The following is a 27,708-nucleotide window of genomic DNA, read 5'->3' as shown; positions in this document are numbered from 1 at the left end:
CTTCACGTGCTCATCCGCGACTAGTTCCGACGTCTATTGACGTGACTTCATGGGTCAAAGTGCTCGGCGCACATCAGAAGTAGACTGATATCCGCAAAGTGGAAGTCGTGGCTTTTTATCACAGTGACAGTTCAAACGGTGTCTTCCTCTCGGCCTTGTTGTCCAGTTTCTTTGCATAATGGCCTCCATTTGCTGTATTTCAGACCTACGGCAGTTGTTGAAAATGTAGTAAAACATGTAAAAACAGAATCAAGTGTCAGTCTGACCTCAGTTCACCATAGCACTGTCCGCAGTTTAATTTCACAAGTTGTCAAAGCAGTCTACACCAGCGGGCCTTTTACATGACAGACGTTTAGACATGTCACAGGAGCAAAAAGCACAGGTGGAAATGACATTAAAGATGGCTCAATTCCATTTAGCTGCTTCAGTTTCAGGGTCCTGGTGTTGTGTGTGCTGCCTCACTGGGACACTTCAATAGAACAGGGTCAGCACAGCTCATTTAGTTACTGTGCACCACAGAGTCCGTGGATTATCCAAAGGAAATAGGACACCGTGTCTGTAAAGAGATGTAGCCGTTAAACGTGTGAGTACCGCCAATGAAAGTCCATCCACCTCCACTGCAGTGCACAGGAGGCAAAAACTGAAGACTGGCATCTTGAAACCTGTGCAAATGAACCCAAAATGATCTACATGACTAGACACCACCAAGTTTTCACAATTTGGGTGAACTGCTCCTCTCTCTACGAACCCCAAGCCTTCTCCACACCACACGTTTTCTTTGATATATTTCAAGAACAGGTTTTATTGATGACGCACCCAAACATCTATACTGTAGGAATACCTTCAATGGGCTAGATTCTCTTATTTACATAACGTTTCCACAAAGTCATACAAATACTTGGTAGGTTTCATGTCAAAGTATAGATATAATACATTAAGAATTGGGGACAGGGCATTTAAATGTTTTATAAAGCAACTGTCACAACAGATCTACAAATGAAAATGCGAGATAGAAAAGAAATGACTAACTACTGCAAAACAAATCCTACTTCAAACTCTGTACAAGCAAGTTTTGAGTGTCCATGACATATGGAGGGAATGCAACTCTTCTATGCTTCTGTCTTCAAGAGTTCAGATGAAGGCAGACGTCTAATGTAGCTGACAGTAATTCTTTCAAAGGCGAGGATGAGATAAACCAAGCAGTTTGTACAGCGAACCTCGTCCTTTTTGTTTGCTGCATCAAACAAAAGAGAAGCGTGGGACGTGAGGAAGACAGTTTTTCACTTCTCGTGCTTCTTTTGAAGTTGGTTCTCACTTGATGTGGACCACTTTCTCATCTGTTTTTAACCGTTTGCGTCTGGGCTGTATGAAGTCCTCCTCAGAGTCGTCTGTGTCGTCCTCCTCCTTTTCCTTGCCGTCCGGGCTCTCCTCGGGTTCGGGTCTTTCAGGGAAGCTCTGCCCGGGGAACATCTCCTGCAGCTTCTCTTCAAAGTGCAGGCCCACTGCCTCGCCGGATATCGCCATCTCCGATCCCGCCTGCCGGAGGAGGAGGAGAGGGAGGGAGAGGAAGAGGGTGAAGAGTGATAGGAGGTGGCAGGTGTGAGAGTACCATTAAGCAGGAGGAATGAATGGGTTGAGGCAGGGAGGAGGAAGAGGAGAATGAGGAGACAAATTAGATCTGGTTAACACTCCTGGTGGCAGGGTGGCCCTGGCTCAACCTTGATGCAGAGATATCCTGCCGCCCCGTCCCACTGTGGCTCCACAAAGCATTTCCACAAACTTTCAATGAGGCTGTCTGCAAACACTTTTTACCCTTACTACGATTAAAGGGTCAACGAGTAGGACTTAAAAAAAAAAAACCCTTAATGCCAGTTCGACCAAACTGAACATCTGAAACATGTTTTAACACCACTGACACAAACAATTCTGTAGCAGTTAAGGTGAACAGAGAAGCCCTCGTGCTTATCCCACGTGCACTGACCCACCTACAGGAGATGAGCCCTAAACCCAGGAGCTCACTCACGTGGAGAGCAAGACTGTGACACCGCAGCCAGCAGCTCCTTGGTTTTAGAAAGCTGAGAACGCCTAAATGAAATCTGAACTGATGCTCATGTGCAGCTATTTGCTTTAACATTACTCTGAGGGGCCGTGCAAGCCATAATTGGTTTTGGGTCTCTCAAATTCTCCTTTCACTTGTGTGTATATCCACTTTCAAACATATGCATTTTCACTCTCATATCCACAGAAGATTAACAGGCCACATCTCTGACCACACCCAACCACACCTCCCACTGACCCTGGGTGTAGTCAGAGATGAAACAGGCTTGAAACTCTGGACCAGAATGGGCAGCAAAACACTGCTTTTCAGCCTGGTGTAGAAGCTGAATGCATTTTCCTTTTACAGACACAGTGTAGTTTCATTCACATATTCATACATACAGACAGCACTATCACACACATCTATTTCCACTCCCATGTTTATACACTGTCATAGATAAAACATGCATTTTTCAGTCAGTCTTATGTTAGCCTTGTGCTCCAACCATTCATTCTCATCTTACACACATGTTAAATGAATACAGCTGAAAGGGAAAATGAAATTATATGCATTTCAAAGAGAAAGAAAAGAGCAAAGAGATTTGAAAGAGAAAATACAAAAGTGACAGTGAAAATATATGTAGTGAAAGCAGAACAAATGTATGTAGGAGGACCAGAATTAATTATGGTTGGCACGGGCTCTGAGAAAATACAAAACCCACCACATTACATTAGGTTTTGCATCTTAGAATGAATCGTTCCTGTGATTACACCCTCGCACTAAGGGCCAGGTTACACTGGAACGAAAGTGACTCGTTCAGCGTGTTTCTCTGGAGTGAATTCAACCAAATAACACATGGAGACATTTTTAGACATTTTCAGGCCCTCCAGACACCCTGTAATCTATTACACTGTCCTTAAAGATGAATTAAAGACATCTTCTATGCCTTTCTATGTATGATTGTGGCACAAGTCTGCTTCTCATGAAGTCTCTGTGCTAGGATGAAGGGCAAAAACATTGGTTGGAGCCTCAGTGGGAGGGGACAGGACATCTGTGCTCTATTTGAAACGGCTTACCTGCGTATTAATCTGTTTCTCCTCATCATAAACCTGGATTATTCGAGACATCTAAAAAGGGGCAATAACATTACAACAAACACAGTGAAGCAGCAGGGGGAAGAAAAGAGTTCACAGCACAGGCAGGTTAGATAATAACAGATCAGAAATCTGTTTATGGCCGACTGTGCTCAAGCCTACACGGTGCGCATCACCAAATCATGACTGCAGAAATTAACAGCAAGTCAAGTCTGCACTCAGTCTTAGGTCTAGTTAATCTCTAGTTTAGAAATCCACCTCGGTCACCATGGTGGTACTTCCATTTTTCTTACACACACATTTTGTGTTTTACCAGATGCCAGCTCTCACATTTGATAGTATGTGTTAATTATGTTGTCTTCACAACTGATGTAATCACAGGAATGACTCAATCATAGATTAATTAACTGCAGCTGACTCAAAATAGTTTATTCTTGAAGAAAGTATTCTCAGGGAATGCTATCAAAGCCCTTAATTAACCAGCACATGAAGTACTGCTGCTCTCCAAAGCTCTTCATTATAACTTCTGACAATCTTTGAAAAATATCATTAACATTACATTTTTTTTTGTTTTGTTTTTTAAGACTAAACAACTGGTTTATATATAGGCAGTTTCCTCTTGTCAGGGACAGCATTCAACAGGACAGCCTTTCTTCACTGATGTCTGACATTTTGTTGGTGTTAGTTCACCAGAACTTTATGCACAACAGACAGACAGACCGACAGACAGACCCATGGCTGTTGCAAATGTCTGAAAACATGTCTGAAGGCACAAAATTCTTCAATTATACAAATTCAGTTTGTTGTAAAAAGAACTGTTTGTGTTGAAGCCTTCAGTTCTGGAAGACTTATCAATGAAAAGAGCTTCAGCCTTTCTTCCATCTAGACCTTTATTTTTGTTGTCATGGGTGGTGCCCTATGTTACCTGAATAGTCACATGAGTAATTATGCTCTAATTAATGTCTTCCTAATGACTTTAAAGGAAGGGACTTGCCTAATCTAATTCCATTACAGTGACAATCTCCTCCTACTCTATGTTGTTGTCATGCAAACTAAAATGACACAAGCTGTCTCGTGCATTGCCAACATCCTTCTCAAGTGAGATCCCTGCTTGCTGTTAATTTTGGTTACTTAATAACACCATGTGCATGGTGAGGTTGTCCTTGCAGGGTTCAGAGCCTTCAAGATCATCATTAACCAAATGAAGTGATGCGTCAGCATAGTCTGGGTCCAGACACTGATCACTTTCTGATCAAACACAAGCTCCCCCGTGTGGTTGGAAGGTATAATACATGATCTTACACAATAGAGTTTGTATTAGACCCATATCAAGCAAGACTGTGATATCATGATATCATAAGCAATTAAACTGATACCCACACAGCAAATGGAATAAATACATCCAACATACATTCAAATACACCATCCACCACTGAAGAATATGCTGAAGATGAAGTGAAATAAACAAGTGACATCCATTAAAAAACTTGTGATATCTCATTGTGATGCAGATAGTGTTAAGAGGGTTCAGACAGTGTTCCTGCAGCCAGAGTGAAGACAGCACAGAGACACCTTCACTCCATCCTCCAACAGCCAGTGTTAGTAGGTGGACAAAACTGTACGCACACTGCAGGTCGTCAGCACCACGTCCTTCTCTAATGTCAGGCTGTGCTTCACAGAAGGTTAGACTAATATACTGGTTTGCCAGCTCTGGCCTCATTAAAGTGATAAATGACCCCAAACACTAACATACAAACATTATTTAATCTAATAAAATCCTCTAATTGTTCACTTACATTTTTATGAATTACTTGTTCATTTAAAGGACTAACGTGTTGGCCTAATATGGAAATGATCAAACGATTCAGTATTTAATCAGTAGGTGGCAATTTAAAGTTCACCTAATATCAGTCTAACCCTTGCCTGCATGCACACACACAAAAGCAGATGCCATTCCCCAAAGCAGGCTTAAGACTCATGCCACTCACCTCATTGTACTTTGCACAGTTTTTGAAGATCAGGCGCATGTCAGATACAAACTCCTGGGTGGACTGGTAGTACTGGGAGCTCCGTAACTGCAGCCTCTTCTTCACCTTCTTCAGATCCATGGGCTGCTTGATAATCTTGTAGTAGTTGGGCACCTGGTTGAAAAAAAATGGGCCAGACAGCGTCAGCAATGTAGCTTGCAGTTTGATTTAAGATTTTTCTCCTTTTCTTGCCTTTATTTGACAGCTGGACAATAGAGACAGACATGCAAAAAAGGTCCTCAGCCATAACTGAACCAGTGATACTGCAGCAACTATGGGTGCATGGCAAAACCACTAAATATAAGCCAATGTAAGCAGATGTTTGCGAACACTGAACATTTTCATTTTCTACTTGTCAAAAGCACATGGAAAGTACAGCAAAATTAAACGAAGTCTCCTTTCAACTGTCTTGAAAAGTCATTTATCAAAAGCGATTATGATTATCAGGTTCTTGCTTTGCCACTATGTGAAATTAGGTTCATTTGAACAGTTCTTCATCACAATCATGCCTCATAGGACTGCATGAGTTCATAAAATAATGAGCCTGTCGAGACGAATGAATAGACAAATCAATTGTTAACCACAGAAAAAAATGACACAACCACAGCATGCGATAAAGCAAAGCAAGGAAAAAATACCAGCACACAGGATGCAAAATATGTGCTGACAGGTGTTTTCAGTACATTTATAAATTGTCCTAAAATGCAAGAGGCAGCAAGAAAGACGAGAGCAGACGTGCACTGATAAAAGCAAAGGAGGAAAGATAAACGTTTGCCAAACACAAACACGAGGAAGGGAACAGGAGGGAAATACAGGACGTGGGCCATCAGGTAGTGGAACTGGTTGATGTGTGTTTGTGTAAGTCATGTGGAGCTACTTACAGAGCTAGGAACAGGTTTCCTGAAACCCACGCTGAGCTCATTACAGAAGATGTGCAGCAGGAGGCGTTCACATCTCTGGAGAGAGAGGAGGAGAGTGAATTAGCTGCCTTGTACCAATTACAGAGTGGCCTTTGAGGGTGTGGTGTCTGTACTGACCCTTTGGTCCTCAGGACTCAGGCCCTGCTCTCCACTGACTTTCCGGCTGTCGTCACAGTATTCTATCTCGGGGCTGCTGAGACTCCGGCAAAACGTGCAGAGAAAGTCACCCCTGAGACGACAAAAAAAATATAAATAAATAAATGGCACAGAGGACATTTTCTTAACGTTATGTTTCATTTTGTTGAACCTTCTATCTGCACGGTCCATGAACAGCAGCCACAGCCAAATGTTAGGAGATCCAGAACATTCAGAATAATGAGGAGTGGTGTATTTAGACATTAGGTTTGGACTGATGTGCTGCACATGTCTGTATGAGGCTGTTTCTAGAAATCTGGTGTCAGCTTTGTCTACATCACGCTCTGGTGATTACCGCTGCATCATTGTGTGTGACTTCTCCTTCTCTGTTCTCTTTTTGAACTTTGTGCTTCTTCACCTCCACTGATCACTTACTTTGGGAAGATTTTTATGGTGGGCACATGGCATTTCATGTGGAACACTTTGGGACAGCGGTCACAGCACAGCAGGTCACCACCGTTGATACAGACAGCACACCAGTCTTCATTGGGATCGTCCTCTTTCCCACCAGAATTGTCTGTTCCGACCGACGCCCCACCCCCTTTGGTCTCTTTCCCCTTGTCTATGTTTCCATTAGTGAGCGGGGCGCCGGCCGTGCTGCTGCTATTCTCGGAGGGTAATGAGGTAGTGGAGGTCATAGTGGTAGTGGAAGGGGAGGAGTTGGTGGCACTGGGGCCATTTAGTCCAGAACAAGGGGTCTCAGACTGGGGTTCTGTTTTGATGCGCTCCCCTAAAGCCTTGAGAGCATCTTGGCCTGCAGATACGACTCCGAGTACAGGAAGGGGGCTGTTCTCCGGACTGCTCATCTGGGGGAAAAACACACAGAAAACATTCGACTGTTTTAAGACAGTATGATAATAACAAATATCTAATTTTCACATATATCTTACAGTACTTTTTGTAAGCATGGGACCCCAGAACAATGTGTTAGAATAAATGACAGTGAGCAAAATTAATTTCCTCACTTTAATTTTATGTCCTAGCACATGTATAATCTTTATCCATTTCCCATTTTGTCCTGACTGCATTCCCCTTTTCCTCACATTTTCCATCATCCTCACACTCCCAGTTTTCTGTGTTAGTTATACATTAATGAGAAGAGCATGTCAGTGTGTCCAGCTGTAAACATTATCACATGGCTTCTTTTAAAACTAACTGCAGAACTACAGTATTCATACCATGCAGGCACTCCTGCCATCTTTGCCCCGCTCCGTCTTCAGGGAAGAGGCTGGACAGCTGTAGCTGTCGTCTGTGCCAGGCTCCTGCTTCACCCTCACCTGCTCGATCGCAGCTCCACCCCCTGGCCCTGCCCTCCCCGCAGAGCTACAGCTTTAACACACGATAACAAACGATGGAGAAGTGATTAATGCAACTGTTTCATCTGAAATGCTTCAAGTATAGAGAGAGACAGATGGCAGAAGCAAAACATACATGATTTTTGAGCAAGCATGTTGTAAAGTGCTTGCCAATATCTTCTTGAGTCGTTTTGCAGCCAATGTACAGTTCCGGTGTCAAGATGTAAATTATGCTCAGCAATTATTACACATTGAGTAGGAGGAATCAGATTCAGATGAAAAGTCTTACAGTTAGCATTAGAACTTATGCACAAACCTATGCAGCCCTCTATTGTGTCTCTGTCTCTCTCTCTCTCTCACACTCACGTGCTTTGCCAGCATTATTGTGTAAATACTGCGAGACACGAAACGCTCTGCAACAACAAGTCGGTCCAATGAAACCAGTAATCACTGCAGGAGTTCAGACATAACCTCAAACACATACTCCTCCAAACCCTATAATGTTGCGATTAGAAGCTCACAATCTGTCAAACACTTCTAATGATAGCTGTTCATGTCATCTGTCTTTACCAGACCGGACAAATTAAGAGTGTGCTTAAGTATTTGATAATTTTCAAGAAATTTTAAGAGGGTGTTTTGCCACTAAAATAGCTTCATATCTTCTTACCTGCCTCTGCTGCCAGTGCTGGATGTGCTCGAAGGTCGTGCTGGTGTGTGTGCATTCGACGGACCTGCAGACAGAAATGAGACAGGAGATACAGGATATGATGAAGGGGTGGGCACTTTATATTTTACACTTTTTTTTATGACATGACCATGACTTATCATGAAGCCTTAATTTTCTGGAAAATACACTCAGGGATGGATTGTACATTAAATTATTTTATTTTAATGCTTTTGTGGCTAATCCTATGTATTACACATGTAATACTGCTCCAGCCTCTGTTAGATGTCAATGGAGGCCTGCTCCCTGGACCTGTGGGTACCTGAGGATCCAGAGGAGTGCGTGGACAGTCCAGGTGAGGGGTTCATGTCCACTGAGCCTAGCTGATGCTGCGTGCTGGCTGTGATGTAGCGAGACAGGAGGTGTCCAAGGTTGCTGGAACCTGCGTCCTCCAGCTGGCGATGCCAGAAAAGGACAGTGGCAGGGAAAATGTCAGGAGAGAATCACATTACTCAAGAGCTCAATGGATTTGTGTAAATCGATATATTTAATGAAAACTTGACTCTCAACAAGGGAAAATATCACCAGCCAACAGACAAATATTGGGAAATTTTTTGGCCTGCGTTACATTTATCTACTCTTAGGGCATCCAGGTATGCTGGTAGTGCCCAGCCCCCATACACCAAGGCTGTGTCCTTACCGCAGCAGACAAGGCTCGATTCCAGTAAACTCCACTCTTGCATCACTTCATACTTTGAACTTGTGCTTGTCCATACCTTTCCCAGTCAATGACATATTTTACACAGGTATAAATGCACATCTTATTTTGCTTTTCATTCTGTCATTTGTCTATAAAGCACATATTTTATATTTTCTAATACTATACATTTTTTTAACTCATTCTTCCTGCTCCTGTTCATCATAATGCTAATTATATGACACTTTTCATTTATATGATTATGATAAGTTTTCGTAATGGACAGAATTCTTGATTTTGCATTTCTAGCTTTCACTTTGATTTAAAAAAATATTTGGCTGGCAAAAATTTAAAGGTGGCAGGTAAATAAAAAGATAATATTGTGGATTCTACCCAGCTGACACAAACATACATGGTTAGAATATGCGCACCTGTATGGGCGGGATCTCAGGTAGGCAGGGCAGGTTCTCAGGATTGGTGACGGAGGGGATGAGCTCAATGGGACCTATGATGGGGCTGGCAGGGCTGCGGTGAGCGTGGGCACCAGCCATACTGGCACTGGTGGGACTTGTGGGGTTGGCATTATGTAGGGATGCCACCGGGAAAGGGCCTGCATGGCCTGGGTTGGAATGCTGCATGGAGAAAGAGAGAGGAAGGGATGGAGGAAAAGAAGATCACATGAAAGAGGGAAGGAAGGACGATGAAAGGAAAAAAGCAAGAGAGAAAGAAAGAAAGAAAGAAAGAAAGAAAAAAGAAAAAGGAGAAATGAGGGAGGACAGGAACAGTGAGGCATGTCATTCACTCAGTTTTATCAAATATTCTTCGTTGTGAAAAGAACACAGTTGCATGATCATGCATTTGAGTGACAACACATGCTGCACAAGACACACAAATGACAAAAGTAGGAAAAAAGGTGTCAAACCCCTGATTGTAGTAAGAAACGAAACCTTTGGTGGCTCATCTCAGATTCTATAGACATCTGGACACAAAGAAAAAGGGGCTGGATATAGTGGAGGTTTCTCTTACTGAGTCTTACATGCAGGCAGTAAATGTACATTTCATACTGTACACGTTACTTGACTTGAGCAAATAATCAGCTTTATTTGTATAGATACATTACTCAGGCAGTGAGGAAACAGTACATTTGCACCCTGCAACGGAAATCATGTAAAATAACTTTTTTTTTTAGCATTCCTGTACAATTAGCCTACAACGCCTATCCAAGGTATATCTAGAGTAAATTAAGAGCTGTTTTTGAACCATTTGGAGTACATGCATGGTTTTGGTCTCTGTGCAACACTATGAATCACTATGTGTGCTACTGGCATTGATTAATAGACCTTTGAACACTAACTATTTTTTGCAAATACAAGCCTGCAGGTGACAAAATCTGGGCCTTATTAGCTGGAACGCACAATGGGACCACAGCGTGAAGCCTTACACTAGTCCAAATTCAATTAAGAAAAAAGTGTTTTTCTAAAGGTATGTCCAGGTGTTGTACTATGTGTACTCTTGTATATCAAGGATGGGTCAGAATTTTTAAATTTCTGTGGCTGGTCAAAGAATGGCCAAATAGGTCAAAGTGAACAACAAATACTAATTTTGCTTGAAATACTCATCCTTAATACTAATTTTGTTGAATTTATATTTATATTTATATTTAGGCCATCTATGTTTGTATTTATCCACCCCCATACTTATATTTAGATTATCTATCTTTATATTTCAGCCGTTTACTAAATTTATCATTGAAAGGACTGTATAATATCCCAATTAGCACCGAATTCCATGAGTTTGCTGTTAATGACCCAATGAAGCAGCACATCCTCATTTTTGGAATTTCAATGGCTATACGAAGACCCAGTCTGCAGAAATGGTTGCACCTGGCTCCATCTTTACAAAGAAGAGGGGCAGGTACTTCTGTTCAGTGCAGACTCTCATTGGCTATTGTCAGCTGCGGACATGACATGGAAGATCCTATTTGGTCAACTAAGGTGGCAATATTTGCAGCTGAACGCAAAAGGTGGAATATTAGCACGTCTGCCAGCTAATCCAAAACGATAAAAGAGCTTTCCACGGATTATTACAGTGTTTTGGACTAAATATTTCACTGGATTGTATCATCTGGACCTTTGGCAATTTAACAAGAAGTTTCTGTTGGAGTCTTATCAATCGGTGGATTACTATGAGACGTCATTGATGAGTTGCCTGAATTTTGTAACTGTTTGTTGTTGGTATTGATTGTACCTGCTGTTGTGATTGTATATTGAAATGGTTTGCACCAACTGAGTCACAAGAATCTTTTGTTGTCACTGTGGTCACTATCACTGAGCTTCATATATAGGTATAGGTAACATCACAGAGACTACGTCCATGTTTTTCAGTCTATGGTTCCAGTTACTTTTACAAACGGCCAGCTGTGCTGTCTGTCATATTTAATCTAGCAGATGTGTCATCACATTGCAAGAAGGGTGACAAAAAACATCAGAATTCTGCACAAATGGAGATAAAACACACAGCCAAAGAGTGCAAAGTGGTTTGACACACTGGATGCAGTGAACTGGATTCTCCACTGGGATATAAGCTTGCCTCTCATGTTCATACAAACACGAAAGAAAATCAACATCAGCACCATGATGAGACCTGCCCTGCCATTGTCTTTTTAATGAAGTATATCTGCAATGTTTCGGTTTGTTAAATACAGTGTGAATGCAATAGCAGGGTTCTTAAAGGTTCAGCTTATGGAAAGTCTTTGTAATAATAACTTTTTTCCACTTTGGGGCAGCAGAAACAAGTTGTGAATACAATACAGACATATTACCATCTTAGTTTATGTCCAATAATCACTGTCCTTCAGCTCTGTTTTTGATCTCTATCAGCTCCTGAAGGAAAAGTCTGCCTATTTAGCTGCTAAATGCTCTACACTGTTCACCTACTAACTGTGTCAATCTGCTAAATGCAAAGCCTTATTCCACAGTCTATTTCAACATAATTGCATTGCTGTACTTAAGAGTAACCTGTTATTTGTCAATGAAGTTTTCAATTGCTTGAATTTGGTCAGTAGAAACACATTTTCAACCATGAAAATGAAAGTTTTATATTTAAAAATTTCACATCAATCTTCACTTTGATTAAGTCATTCTATTTTACTGCTCTGAAATCAATACTTGAGAAGATTAAGATGGACAGTTATAGTTATTGATAAAAACTGTTGTTTTTGTCCACTTAAGACAAAATTTTTGAAAATGATCCCTTAAATTTATTTTTTAATTTTTGGTCACCAGTACATGAGTGGCTAATTTTACAGTTGAATAATAATAAAAATGATCAAAATAAACCTTGTTAGTGCTCTCTGGTAGAAATTCATTTCCTTATTATTGTAACTCAACTCAACGGAACCACAACTATAGCCACAAACACCCACAAAAAAATAGTTACATCTGTTAGAAATTGGCTGAATGAATGAAATGAAACTTCACTTCAATGTCTGTTAGTTTTCCCAGTTTTGCTTCGCATCACATGCATTAGATAAAGAACTGCAAATATTGTTTAGTATTTCTCAGGCAGGCTGTTTGGCTTCTTCAGACCACTCTCGCCCTGTGTGTCGATGCAGTAACGTATCACAGCAGAACTGACATTTTGGGTTAAACAATCTTTTAACGTCAGTCTGAATTAATCCAACATTAACAGCAACAAATGTGTTACACAAAAAAACTAAATCAAATATAAAACAAATACTCAAATTATATCTATTGATCCATTTCCATACAAGAAAAGCAGAGTGTGTTTGCACTGACCTGTCTCTGTAGCTGAGGCTGCATCATGGGGGGGTACTGCTGTCCATTATGTCTCGGCTGAGCCGTGGGCATTCGGCTCTGTGGTGGACCTGGGAGACGCATATGGTGGGAGGAAGGGTAAATTGGGGGGCCTGGCCCACCATTCATACCCCCAGGCCCTCTTGGTAGCTGCTGCATACTGATGAGCCTTGGAGGCTGTCAAAATCACACATATATCCAGACGGTGTGAAAATCAGATCAATGGATAAACGTGACCATTACAAGTTATGCAAACGGCAGATGATTTTCAGGGTCATGCAATAACAGTGACAAAACATATCATTACTGCTCACGTGACAAGTAGATTTATCGATTCACCCAATCAATCCATTCACAGATGTTTCGCTTTCCCTTGTTTAACAACAGTGAATTTCCTATTCTGAGGCTTCTGACTGTTGATTGGACAAATTAAGTGATGTTCAGAGATCTCTTTGGGTGCAGCCATCTTGTCCTTTTTAAAATTTTACTGACTGAAATGATAATTAATAGACTAATTAAAGCTGTAGTGTGGGCCTTTTTACGGTGGCCGGGAGGTGCAAACCAACATTACAAATTCTGAGACAATTTAACATTTTGGAAAACAAATTAACAAGACGTGAAACACATTTACAAGTGCCGAGACAAATTTACAAGTGGCGAAACAAATTTACATTTCAGAAAACAAATTAACAAATACAATCTACCGGAAAGGGAACGTCCCAAATACGGGGTTGACCCGGAAGTGATAACGGGAGCGGGTCAGTTCGATTTGTTGATGTTTTCAATAGACGGAGATGGACAGAGACCGAGTCATGTTTTGCCTGTTTTGTGGCAAACACATGAGCCAATTAACACGGTTTTGTTTTTCGTGTACTGTATGCACTGCTCTAACATATCTGGTCCGCCGGTCTGGTCCATGCCTCTTAAACACTGTAACGACCGACCACACGAAAAACAAAACCGCGTTAATCGGCTCATATGTTGTCCACAAAACGGGCAAAACATGACTCGGTCTCTGTCCATCTCCGTCCATTGAAAATGTCAACAACTCGAATTGACCCGCTTCCGTTATCACTTCCGGGTCAACCCCGTATTTGGGACGTTCCCTTTCCGGTAGATTGTATTTGTTAATTTGTTTTCTGAAATGTAAATTTGTTTCGTCACTTGTAAATTTGTCTCGGCACTTGTAAAAGTGTTTCGTGTCTTGTTAATTTGTTTTCTGAAATGTAAATTTGTTTCGGGAATTGTAAATGTGTTATGGTAATGTAATGTTGTTTTATGATATGTAAAAATGTTTTCCAAAACGTTATTTTGTCTCACAGTTTGTAATGTTGGTTTGCACTTCCCGGCCACCGTACCTTTTACATATAAATGAACATCCATTACATTCAAGCCCTTGGAAAACGAGTTCACACAAGGCTCCCCCAGGTAAATTTCTCTGTATTTCACAGAATACAAGTGTTTCTAAATCTGGTATCTGTGGTACATTTCTGCGCTGGTGCACCTGTAGTGATGCATTTTACGCTAAGCAGCAAATTTCTCTTTGACACAAGTGAAGGCGGGAGCCACTGTGGTGACCGAGCAGGCTACAGTAACAAGGGTGGTGGTGCCTATGACATCATTAGCATGTGTCAACGGTGTTTGAGTAATTACTCTCACTGCCAGAAGGGAGACAAAAGTTCTCAGAGTTAAAAAAAGAGGCATAAGAGAGGCAATCAATTCATCAGAACCTCATCTATTTCAGTGCAGAAACAAAAAATCAATTTCCTTTGCTTGAGTTGGGTCATTCACCACAGGGGACCCAAAAAAAAGAAAAAGAAAAAAAAACAGTGATGTACATAATAATAAAAATAAGTCTGGTGCACCAATACATTTTTCTTAGTAAGTGTAAGAGAAAATTCTAATAGAATTAATGTAATTTGTATTTTTATTTGCTTACCTTTCTATATATACAGTTAATTTTGGGTTGAGATTAGCTATTTTACATTAACACATCCCTGAGTGAGACCTTCTCTTGTATTGTGAGGAGAGCCCAGGTCAGTCACACCCTAACTATCACAGGAACCCAAGCTGCTCTCCCTTTCAGCCTTTTGTCAGTATAAATAGCAATCTTGACACTGAAGTGTAACCTGTTTTGTCCAAGAAGCCCGAAATTCAATTCACCTTTTGCTCTGTGAAACACGGATCTTATGTAAATCTACTTAGACAGACTTGTGAGCTGGGTCTCTCAGACACACTCCCTCTGAGGCTGACACAGAATATGCATCTTGGGTGCTGGGAGTTGCAAAGTAGAGTAGAGAGAGGCTGGACTGTCCCTACACATAAAGTGTTTTGCACACACTCCCTCACTTCAGGAGTGTGTTGAACGTAGGTCACACCAGCCGTCTACTTGGTCGAGTGAGGCGTGCTGACCACTAAACAGAGACTGTTAAACCTGCTAGTACTGATCATGGATGGGTCACCCGATGGAACAGCGTTTTGAATTGTTTATTAAAGGACTGCTAGTGACTGCTGCACTGATTTTGTTTTGAAACTGTACACAGTTCAATCATTTATTGCTACAGACAACCATGAGACAACAGACTACTGTGAGTTTTTGGTATCTTTACATCCGTATTGATGTTTGTCGTACCTGCTGCTGTACCATGGGTGGGCCGGCCTGTCGGGGATGTTGCTGGGACATCTGGGAGGCAATGCGCATCTGTTGCTGGATCTGCTGCTGGTGCTGGTGCTGTTGGTGCTGCTGCTTCTGCTGTGCATAGGCCGCCTGCTGCATGTGCTGCAGCCGGAGCTGGGCCAGGTTGATCTGTCCAGGGTGTTTGCCAGGGAGGCCTTGGCCTGTTGAAATGGGCGGTCCTCCTACCATCACACTGGGCGGTTGCGCAGGTGGAGGTGGCTTCTCAATTACCAAATTACCTAGAATAAGAATAAGAAGAGAGATAACAATTAGCATAATTTAAAGAAGTGCACAGCTGTGAAAAATTCCTTTATTTTATATATACGACAGCGAACATTAATCAGTTACTTACTGCTCCATTCACCATTATACAGTAAGGCAAGGCTCTGGATTAAGTAGCAAATTAACACTGTTTTCAGTCTTAAGACTGATCAGAATAAACCAATAAAAAACAAAGTCAATACTAAAGATGGAAATATTGACTGAGAAGGGATAGTAAGGTATTAGGACTCTCACCTAGATTCACCACATTTTTGGCCCAGAAGGTTGGATCACAGAAGAAGCGCACAACCCCATTGGCCTGGGGTGCTGGCTCCAGTCTAGCCTTGAAGAGCTGCCGCAGTTGGAACAGGATCTACAAGTACACAAACACACACACACACACACACACACACACAGAATAAGCTTGGCAACATCGGACCAACCAACAGCTCATTTGTCAATATGTGCTTTGGGAGCATTACTCCACAATAAAGTTATCTCAGTTATTTAATTTGCTAATGGTCTTGTGGTAAATATTTAAATCTATGTGGCAGAAGCCTCCGTTGTTTGAGAAAAAATGGTATGGTATCTAAATGAGTAAAAAACTGGTTCTGCAAGTTCACCAACATATCTACAGATGGCGGGGACAGTGGTATACTCCAAACAAAACGTTCTTACACTGCTGCTGAATACAGACTTCCAGGGCAGAAAAGCACTATATACACAATATACTAGCTATGACCTTACATCTGATAGTGAATTGCTGTTCACAGCTGATGATGATGACGAGGTCACAAGTTATGTCAAGTCATGACACAAATCAAATGTTCCTCCAAACAAGGTTTGAAAATATGAGATCCAACCGAAGCCATATGCAACACTTCACCATGACTGCAATCCAGTCGTGTCGTCTGTGACGTGAATTCACTTTTGTTCGAAGCACATGGCCACCTTTAGCCTCTCAAGCTGCTGAACATCTACGCTTCATGAGGAACATACCAGCCTCTTGCTGTAGAGCAGCGCTGTGCTGCTGCCGGCAGTGATTGCCCAGTGGCAGAAGTTGAGCACATGGTGGATCTGTTGGGCCAGCTGGGTGGTATCCTTGTGCTGAGCCACGAGCCTCATACTGCGCTCTTTGGTCACACTCTAGACAGAAAGTGAGATTACTGTGGTTAAGGGACTGTGAATGAAAGAGCCTGAACATCCCAGTTAAATGAATGAGTCTTGACCAAGCCAAACTGCTTTACAAGCTATCACTAAAAGGTTAGCATATGCATAGAGATGGATTAGATGCTTAGATGTGATTAGATTAAAATTTAATGATCCCTGTGGGGGGATTGGGTTATTGCAGCATTCTGTAATAAAACGCAGCACAGACAAACAGTTAAACAAATAAGAACACAGCAAATGGGGAAACAGAGAAGTATTACAGCATGTGAGATATAACACATTGGAGTCAATGACAGAAGAGAGCAAAGATATGCAGGGAACAAAAATCACAGCACGGCTGTCATTGAGCAGAAGACATGAGATTGAAAATAAGAGAATGAGAATGAAGAACAGGAAATTATGCATAATGCATCACGTTTGATAAAATATTTACTGAACGCATCATAATACAAAGATATCTATTAAATATCTATATCAAACTGCACAAAACCCTTTGGCAAACAAAGTATGTTTCAAGAGTGAAGTTTATATGTTTCAGTTCAGTAACAATGACTCAACATGCACAGGCTGAGCTCACACAAACATATACAAAATTTGTTTAACATCTATTACAATAAGTGTACTAATAATCTTTTCCAAGTGACTTTGCAGCACCTCATGAAGCTCTTAGTCAGACTGACTTTGATTAATATTCTCTTACCTCCAACTGCTGCAGCAAGGATTTGCCCTTCTTATTGATCTCATTAATAAGAGTAAACACTGCGATTTTAATCTCGTGCTCCACCTTCTTATGGGTCTCATTCAGCTCTTTTAACCTGGAGGAAAAAAGACAGTTAACACTTCTATTAGTGAGACACATAATAACCGCATACGTCAGGTGTGAACATACAGAAACTATGTCAACGGGCAGCAAGGGAGAGGGAGCTGGTGATGAAAAACACGCACCTGCTTTGCACCTGCGAGACAGAGTAATGAACGTAGCTCTTCTTTTCCTGCAGTTTGGCCACGCTGGTCTCAATGATGCCTTTATGGTTCTGGAAAGCCTCCTCCAGAAACTGGTACCTGAAAGATGAGAGGTAGCACTCTTATGTCACCAACAACTTTCAATGTCTGAAAGACCATTTCACAAATTGTGTTTAACAAAAAAAGAAAGAGGGTTATAAAATAAGTTGTTGAATTGTAGGGAAGAAAGGTCATTGAAAGCTCACAAATAAAAACAGGACAAGAAGAGAGACCCGGTCCTACAAAGCTGAGACCGATCGTGCTTGGAATTATTTCTTAACGTCATTATCTTGAGATCATGAGTTATTTATTTCATTATTGAGACAACAAAGCTTGTATTCTTGTGATAATGGGTTAATCCGCCTCATTATCTCAAGAAAACTAAAGGCCAATTTCTCAAGATAATGAAATAATTCATCAAGAGAAAACAAATTTCAGCAGGATCACTGCAGTGCACTTCCCTGTTCCCCTCCCTCTGTAACAGAAGACACTGCGATTCCTGCCTGTGTCAGACCTTGACTGAAGTACAGTCTGATGCATTGATCAACACTGGGTTCTCCTTGATCTGACATCTTCAGCTTAAATCACTTGTTACAACATTAGAAGTAACAAGATGAAACGACCTTTATTTTCCATGATAACGGGTTCATTATCTCGTGATCTGGAGACAGCAAAGCTTGTTTTCTCTAGATAACAAAATAATTAACTTGCGATCTTAATTGCATTTTAAAAAAAATTGCAATCACAGCCGTTCTCGGCTTCCATCCTGGTCACCTGGGAATGATCACAATTTAATCATTAGTACTAAGGAACCATGCATGAAAGCAGCTACTGTCTCTTTTTGCCATGTGTTAATGATTCAGTAGAATCTGATGGGGGAGGAGGGGGGGTTGGGGGGTCTTTGCTTTGTGGTGGGTAGGAACAGTATTCATTGACTGTCCAACCAGGTGGGAGCTTCCATTCATTCCATTGCAAGATGTAAATCAATCCCTAATTAGATGCCTAATATGAAAAACCAGCAGGGATCTGGATTGAAACCGCACGCGTTTCAAACTACTGATATCATCAACCAATGGCTTTGCTGGAAACCAACGTTATGCTAAAGATTTTCCATGATGTTCTGAATACAGAGTTTCCTGCAGAAACAGTGAGCCAGAATGGATATTATAAATGCACCTGTGGTCATTGCTAAAACAAGCACAGCGTGAAGGTGTTTTTTTTGTTTGTTGTTGTGTCATCAGCTGGGTCGCAAATTGTTGTCAGTGTGGACTTGTAAAGCCCATTGAGACATTTCATGTGATAATGAGTTACACAAATAAACATGAGTTGATATTATGCGGGAAAAACTGATTCAGACAGGACAACATTGGTGGGCCACTGTCCTTGTATTACCTCTACCAAAGTCGTGACCAATGTGACCACTTATCATCGGCGCATCTTGTAACCTGATGGTTGGACTGGCAGAAAATTTGTTGTGCACATTCACACTCCCGTGAGGTGGCCACATGGTTCAGTGTGATCATTTACACATCTCAAGCATGTTTCAGTTCTCTGCAAGTGATTTATACACTGAAGTGAGTGAACCCAATGTCTGCCTGCAGGGTAGAAATCAATAAAAACCTTACGGTGTGCTTTGGGAAATTGGCAGCAGTAATGTTCAGTGTATGCAAGTGATAGTTAACAGCCTAAAACATGCCAAACAAGTGTACAACCAATATGCAAATTTAAATTGACATAAACATTGCAAAATAACAGTACTGTACCAGTTAAAGAAGCTGATAGATGTGGAATGTTGAGTGATGAAATAGATATGTGGGATGTGTTAGATGCTGAGCTACCTGTGCTCCTTGTGCTCCAGCAGCTGGCAGTCCCTACAGGTCAAAGTGTCACAGGTCTCACAGAAAAGCTTCAGTGGCTCCTGCTTGTGGATGGGACAGAAAACAGGCCTCTGTCCTGATGTACTGACAGACTCTGTAGACACACAGGAGAAAAGACAATACTGATGCTTAATTGGAGGGAGAGGAAAACAAAAGAGGAAGGCAAATTAATCACAGAAACCGGTGAAACAAAAACAGAACAAAAGGCGGACAAAAATAGACAGCAAAAAAAATAAAGTTGTGTCAAAGCCCCAGTAGCTATGTCTGGTCGGAGCTTCAGGATGTATGGTCCCCCAGCTAGAGGTACCATCCAAGCAACCAGACTCTGCACCACTGTTACCATGGCAACAACATATCAGGGGCACTGTGCTTCAACTAGGGCTTGTCTTTAGGCTTTTGCAGTTTTAACTTCAGTAAAGATCGGTCTACCCTTCACCATGAGGGTCAGCCATCTTACCGGAGGCAGCGTCAGCATCCTCCTTAGTGTGAATCTTGTGGTCCTTGGTAATTTTGACCCTCTGGTGGGCCTCCACGCAGGTCTTACACAGCCATTCTCCACACTCCACACAAAAGCCTATGGTTCCTGCATTGTCTTCGCAACTTGTGCAAACCTTGGGAATACAACAGCAGTAAGTATCTGAAAGAACTCTACATAGAACCAATGAGGATAATCTCCAGCACAGTATATACATCGTGTGCTCAGATCCTCAAATGATGTGGCATTGAAACTGATGCAGTAATTTAACAAAACTTGTTTTGGGAAGATGTAAAATGGTTCCAGGCTAAAGAAAAATGTCTGTCATTGACAGAAAGACTGGAGTAGAGAGTGATAAGTATATGATCTGATTCTCAGCATTTATATTGTTCTGGGCAGAACAGATACAAATCTAGATACAACTGCCCTGAATCACTCCAAGGTCATGCAGGCAAATCACTGATGTGGACACACGTATGTACAAACCATCACAGTCAGGATGCCAACCATTTTTGACATACCTGTGTAGCCTTTTCATCAGACGTGCTGGTGGCTTCTGTGGTATCTTTGACAAAGTAGTTGTCAATAATGTCACTTTGTTTGTAGTCCTGGTGGCACACCGAACAGCGCATAACATTAACTAAAGACAGATAAGAGATGGGGACATGAGTCAAATGAGTCAAAAGGTCAAACACTGGGTTACACATTCAACCTGTGCTTCGTGACATTTCACCGATGATTGATCTTGGAGGAAAATGGAGAAGAAACCACACAAGCAGTCACCATCAACGACAAGCCCGTATGTAAGTGATTACCTGATTTCTTATGAAGCCATATTAACTCTCAGCTAAGAATAGTCATGCTTCATACAAAAGAGGATTAATAAGAGGCCTTGTGCAGACTTTCTGCTTATATCCGTAATTTCCTGAAGGTAAATTCCTGTTGTTATTAAAAATTCTTGGCACCGTGTGATACCAACTGCCTATTCATGGAGGCTAATTTGTCTCCATAAGATTCAATCTCATCATCCTTGGCAGTTTTATTAGAATATTAAATCACATGGTCAAACAACGAGGACTGTTTCACTTTATCACTTAGAGTGGCTTCGTTAATTGGAATTAGTTAAATTACTGCTATAATCATACACCAACAAACAATTAATTAATGAATTAATTAATGCATTATCTTTGCAACTTATTCAAGACTAATGCACAAAAGTAAAATTCAAATAAATGATTTTAAATTGAGTCAGCGTAATAATATGTCACTCCTCCAGCTGAGGTAAAAACCAGTGTAAGCCAGTTTGAGCCAGACTACACTGGCTCAAGCAGCACACAGCCGGTTTGTGTAAGCTCCAGCTGTATGGGTCCCAGAGTGATTGGCTGTGAGAGCAGCTGGACTGGGACTGCATCGAGGAACCCACACAACCCCTAAACACACAAATACACACACAAACACACACTTGTGTTTCTATCCTTGTGAGAAAACTCATTGACATAATTCATTCCCTGGCCCCTTACCCTAAGCCTAACCATCACAACTACATACCTAACCCTAACCTAAATCCAATTGGAACCTAACCCTTAAAACCAAGTCGTCACCTTTGAACAGCCTGTTTAAGTTTTGAGGACCAGCCAAAATGTCCTCACATTCCAAAAATGTGCTCACTCACTCCTTGCTGGTCCTCACTATGCAGCAAGTACAAAACACACAGACAGATAGACAAACAAACAGACTCACACACCAAAACATATGTACTACACAGCTGTCACTTTGAACTGGAGCCGTCCATGCTCAGCTACACCAGCCCCCTTCAAATCACACACAATCAAAACCACGTTCTCCACGAACAGGACTGGAGTTTGTGTTTCGCTACGTTCATCAATCGCACACTCCTCTGCTAAATACAATATGGAGGGGAAAGAAGACTATCAACATATTTTAACTCCAATAACAGGTTGGTTTGACCAAATATGGCAACTGGTTAACCAAATATTAACAGAATCGTTATGCAAGTGCCAGGTGACACTCGCACAACTGATAACTGGGCTGCCACCACAACTTACATTGGGATCGAGATAATACCAGATCTCCCTGAAATACAGGAAAAGATTGAAATCTCAGTGGACATCACTTATCTTGAAGTGACAGATATCATAATACCTCAATACTGCTTGTTGTTTGAATATTTCAAGGTCTATATTAGTAAAAAGCAACAAGAGACAATATGTCACATTAACAAGCTGCTACCAGCTAGAACAGCTGACATTACAAAGGGGAAGCAGGAAGTGAGGATGAAATCATGAATGAATTAGTTGATACAGGAAGGAAACACTGAAGTTGCTTCTGAACTCTGCACGCTCACCTGGCCTTTACTTTTTTCAATTCACATGTATGACTGGAATAAATATGCACTTTAAATGATTATCTATCACATAAAAACTTGGGCACGTACCAGAAGCCAGCTTTCCTCTAACCAGGTAATACACAGGGTTTAATATGATCAATCAGTAGCCTGGCTAAGTGTAATGACCCAGCCAGGAATAACATATTCTGTAATCCTCCACGTGAAGTCAAATTAATCAATGTTAGAAATCTAGTTAGTAACAAACTTTTGTAGGATTGAATTACTAAAGTGGAAGTGGTGGATTAATAATTTGCTGAGATGTTCGTGCTGTAGCACTGCAGACGCCATCTTCCAAAACTCCAGCCCGGGTATGACGGAGTTTTGCAGCAACTGTGGCCTCAGGAACATTTAAAGTGAACACATTTCCCATGTCAGTTTGAAAAATTGTAGGGCTGCGTCCGATTAACCACATCATCTATGAAAAAGGAACTCGAAAAATTCCCCTAAAACAGAATATATTCCAGTTTTACCTAAGAAGAAATCCATGGTGATGATGGCCAGTTCTGTAAATACAATTGAGATCATGTAATACTGAATCTCTCCTCAAACCAAAACTAAAGTAATTCCTGTAAACATCGGTGAAGCTTCTCAGTCAAGTCCAGGTCATGGTTTTCCAAGGAGGACTGAATCAAGGGCAAGCAAGCTTGAAAAAGTTTCACTCCATTCAAGAACTGAAGAAGTCCCTTAGATGAGAGGCAAAATGTTTTCAAGTTTCTACAACCAAGTCCTGTTGCTCTTGATTCAACCCTCCTTGGATTAATTCCTGAAAATGGCATTTAGACCAAGTGATATTAAAGCAACATTATACAATTGCGAGAGTCAGCTAATAATAGCTAGCTAGCTGCATGGCTAACTAGCTTATGTCAGTGACAGTTAGTAGCAGTTATCTGTTACTTTTGCAACAAGTAAAGTCATCTGTCCATCAGGAAACTTCACAAATCACTGTGAGCTGAGGTAGAGCAGCCAGACAACATCAGAAAGAAAACCAGAAAAAAAAATTTCCCCATGAAATATTATCCAGATGAAATATGGATACCACCTGGTCAGAACCGCTGTTATTCATCTGGGAGCTACATTGGTGTGAAAGTGATGAAACACACTACAAAACTGTAAAGGCATCAAGAAGCAAAAGAAAATACCAATTCATGCATAACATCGCCTAAAAACTCTCTACTGAGACTGAGACAACATAGACAAAATAAAATTACATCAAGCTGGGTGGAGGGCAGACACTGACATTAAGCTCTAAACATGGAAATATTAAACTGGAGAATAAAGAGTAATATGAGATGTCACCATGAGACTCCTTTGTTGGAGTTGAAATACAACAATTATTTTACATAGACTGCCAGTGTTCAGATGGGTTTTCCATGGATGTTGTAGTGAGTCCACACATCTGCCAGTATACTATCAGCAGGGGTGTTTTACAAAATGTCAACTCATGGCAACAAAGGCGGAGGTTTAATCTGCTGAAGTCTAACTATGAGAGGCTAAATGAGGATACTTATTGATTGAACTGTACAAAATGAGACCTTACGGATCCCCTAAAGGGACATGAAGAAGAAAAAAAACAAGGAAAACAAGCAGAAAAAAAAGTTTCTGGTCACCATGACGATGGATCACGTTCACTCCAGAAATGAATCATGTCAGCTCGAGATAAGTAACTCATGCGCTCGAGATATGTATCACGTTAGCACAACATAGAATTTCTGGTATTCAGTTCATATACTGCTCCATCAGCTGCAGCTTGGGGCCTATCTTAACTCATAATTATGAATTTCATGTCCCATAGTTGACTTACCCATGTCATGAAAAGTAAGAGAAAAAATATTATAATAAAGGAGACAAGGATCTCATAATTACAAGGTATCATTATCATAATTATGAGAGAAGAGGTATAGTACAGAGGCATCCCAGTGGTATTTTGATGTCTTTTAGAGGACAACTTATCATTTGGATATTTAGGAATCCAGTTTGAATGCCTTTGGACATTAAGTATTTATCAAAAATGATTTTCTAGTCCTTCTATTTTACTGTTAGCAGTAGCAATTGAATGAGCGGCGCATTATCAGTTTGACTAGTTCATTCATCATTCAAAATACAAAACTATGAGAGACTGGCAAGCCAGAATGCCATTGGATATGTGTGAAATTAGTATTACTGTGAAGTCTGTTGAAAATGAGTATGACACCATCATCGATACATACATGATTCCCTAACAGTCCTTTTCCCATTTCAAACTCATCAGATGGTTATGGTTCATGTTACCCACTGCTACCTGTTTGTATCTATCATAGTGGAAGAAGTGATTAACAGTTGGACCAATGATAGATTCCCAAGGGTGAGGGGAGTGTATCTGACCACAGACAGACGCGCCACCTTCTTCTATGCCATGCAATAGTCTGAAATTCCACTCCCTGACCGGTGAGCATCAGTGTGTTGAGGTGTAGAGTCCCGGATCAACCCCAGCTGTCACTTAGCCCATCTCAATTCCCACCGAATGTCAATGACCTTTACCCCTCCAACTATTAAAGGAACTTCTGATGGGCATCAATTCATCTTAGATAACACCAGAGCAAAGGACTGTCCATGGGTGGATCTCGCAAGTTACTCCTGAATACTCACCTATGTGTGTGTCAGTTTGTCCGTGTGGTCCAGGCACCTGTACACTTATCTGTCTCTCTGGTTGCGGGATACATTTTAGGCAAAACGAGTGTAGACAAGGCAGAAGTTTTGGTTCACAGTCTCGGCTCTGAAGACTTTGTTTACACACTGCGCACGTATCCAGTAAATTAATCGGAGCGGGTACCGGCGTGGCCGCTGGAGCCGTGGGAGGGGGGGACATTTCAGTGGCGAGTCCGCCAGCCGGAGCATCCACGGCGGACGGGGCTTCAGCTGCCGTTGGCTCCACAGAGGTGCTGCTGGACCCAGCTGGGCTGACGGCGTTGCTAGCGCTACCGTTGGCTTCCCCTCCCGCACCAACAGCCCCGCCATCGCTAACGTCCCCTCCGTCGCTTGTGGGTGTCGGTGCTTCGGTAGCGTTATCATTGGACTCTGTTCCTTCAGCGCCCTTCGTACTCGCTTCTATGACTATTACCGCATTTTCGACTTTCGTTTCTGGCTGCTCGGTATCTTGCGCTGAAGGCACTGAGTCCGAATTTGTAGACGGTTCCATATCCTCCTCGCCTTTGTTATCCGCCATCTTCCTTCCTCTTTGAACCGCTGCACGTCCTGCGTAACTTCTCGAACCAACAGTAAATCGATTACGTCATGACGTCGTCCAAGACCCGACATGGTTTATTTGCTTATTTGCTTGTTTAGGCGACTTGTTTCCTTCACGTTATTTGAGAATGCACCACCTGTGATTATCTATCTGTCTATCTATACACATAATATGTATTAACTGCATTAAATTATTTCAAGTCGAAAAAAATTATGCACAGATTCAAAATGAAGTTAAACAAACTGACCAACAAAGTAAATGAAATATTTTTTCTGGTGTTACCACACACAACTACATGTACACGTGTACTATTGAAACGGAAAATGGCCAAAGGTTCAACTGCCAGAAACCAGAACAATCTAAATTCATCCATTTGTAAAGAAAACAAACAAACATACAGTTAATCAAGAATAATTGTATTGATAAGATGTCACAGTGATATCAGTCTATTAAACTATGTATCATCTTGTTATATATTCTGCTTTGTTTCAAGATTGAAGACTTGAGTTTATTTTGCTTTCTTTATAGTATACTATGTGGTGCAATGATGTAGTGCTACTGTATAGTATTATTGTGTATGTTATTGTCTTTTAGAACTTCAGAATTTATATATTTGTGTTATAAATCCTGTGCAACCTGCTTTTACAATACAGTATTAATTATAGACATGCCATGCCAACTATAGACAGCAAATTTAAAATTGTGTTAGAATATCATGATATACTTCTTTCAAGACTCCTTGTCTCATCCCTACACTGCAAGATGAGAAGAAGTGAAAGTGATGGAGGGGTTGTGTGTGTAATTAACATAGCTGGCCTGCATCTGGGCTTAATTTTGTCAGCAATTACATCACCTGCTACTAAATTAGCACATGATTATGTATTTAAATGTAATTTGAAATCAAAATTAGTTTACGTAGCTCAACAGTATAAAATACACTGAATGTGTCTGCGCAGAAGCTAAAACAACATTGTAGTTCAATGTTTGAGCAGACTTTCCTGTCAGTGGTGTGAGTTGTGATGGCATTAGTTATTAGTTAACATTAATTAGTATAATGAAAGAAGGCTGGTTGAGAAGGACAGCCTCCAGGCTAGAGTGAATATTGGCCTTGTCATAAATGGTATCCCAACACAGTGGATCTTCACTGTGTCTGTGCTTTTAATAGTGATGTCAACAGTGATGTGGTGCAGTTCCTCATGGATGCGTGGGTTTAAAAAGAGTTTTGTGACCTCCTGCTTCCTCCTCATCCGGTTAATATGTCATTTTTTAGATGTGTCTTCAATAGTTACCGTCAAAAGAGTGAGTGTGTTCTTCTGGAAGAATGCATGGATAAGAAAATGGCTGAGAGATCAGGAAACAGCTCTTCGGTGGCACATTAGGTACAGTAGGTACATGAAACACGTGTATGTTTTCTTTCAAATTTGCCTTTTCACCATTCTAATGTATAGTTCGGCATTTTCACTGTCTAAAAGTGAGGTTTAGATTCTGCTACTTTTGTAAATGGCACTGGTACATTAGTAGTTCAAATTAAAAAGACTTGTCAAACATGATTGAGTGTATTGAAAATAACCATACACCAAACAAAGAAAGCAGGGCAAGTTAGGTTTACAACGGTTTTCTCTTCAAGTTTAAATGTCAGCTGTATGCATGGTTTACGTTATATATATCTGTGTGTTTCCTGGATTAAAGTGACCATCTCTGTAAAGCTGGACCCAAGTGAAATAGAAAAACATGATGAAGATGACGAAGACATAAATTACTTGAAGATGTAAAATCAAATAAACTGATGTTTAGCTTTGATTTTTTTTAAGTTTAAAAGAAAAACGCGAAACAACACATATATAAAGATACAGTTGTATTTTGTATTTTGT

General features: G+C 41.0%; 1 protein-coding gene across 4 annotated transcripts; it reads right to left on the bottom strand.

The window, feature by feature from the left end:
• Positions 1-267: 267 nt before the first annotated feature.
• On the bottom strand, positions 268-25,845 carry trim33 (tripartite motif containing 33). 4 transcript variants are annotated; one of them, XM_076740898.1, is made up of 21 exons: positions 25,240-25,845; positions 20,729-20,847; positions 20,190-20,343; positions 19,694-19,826; positions 17,799-17,915; positions 17,554-17,668; positions 16,683-16,829; positions 15,939-16,056; positions 15,378-15,661; positions 12,728-12,922; positions 9,853-9,909; positions 9,362-9,562; positions 8,556-8,688; positions 8,237-8,300; positions 7,453-7,603; positions 6,650-7,080; positions 6,197-6,308; positions 6,041-6,115; positions 5,121-5,273; positions 3,115-3,165; positions 268-1,536 (listed from the first exon to the last, which is right to left on the bottom strand). In XM_076740898.1, exons 1-21 carry the CDS (start codon positions 25,814-25,816, stop codon positions 1,312-1,314), a joined length of 3,612 nt encoding a protein of 1,203 aa, XP_076597013.1. In that variant the 5' UTR covers positions 25,817-25,845; the 3' UTR covers positions 268-1,311. The 4 variants fall into 4 exon arrangements, with proteins under 4 accessions (XP_076597013.1, XP_076597014.1, XP_076597016.1 ...); XM_076740899.1 differs by lacking the exon at positions 3,115-3,165; XM_076740901.1 differs by lacking the exon at positions 9,853-9,909 and having other exon boundaries at positions 25,240-25,832.
• Between the last annotated feature and the right edge of the window lie 1,863 nt (positions 25,846-27,708).

The sequence above is a fragment of the Chaetodon auriga genome, chromosome 10 (assembly GCF_051107435.1).
Source record: "Chaetodon auriga isolate fChaAug3 chromosome 10, fChaAug3.hap1, whole genome shotgun sequence".
In the NCBI taxonomy this organism is placed as follows: Eukaryota; Metazoa; Chordata; class Actinopteri; order Chaetodontiformes; family Chaetodontidae; genus Chaetodon; species Chaetodon auriga.
This window is presented reverse-complemented; position numbering and strand designations above follow the sequence as displayed.

Bases quoted from the DNA above. Each gene is read 5' to 3' on its own strand.
- trim33 (XM_076740898.1), bottom strand. From the start codon at position 25,816: ATGGCGGATAACAAAGGCGAGGAGGATATGGAACCGTCTACAAATTCG. The intron at 8,689-9,361 runs GTGCGCATATTC...TGGCATCGCCAG, and splicing joins CTGAGATCCCGCCCATACAG to CTGGAGGACGCAGGTTCCAG. The intron at 6,116-6,196 runs GTCAGTACAGAC...CTCTCTCTCCAG, and splicing joins TGAGTCCTGAGGACCAAAGG to AGATGTGAACGCCTCCTGCT.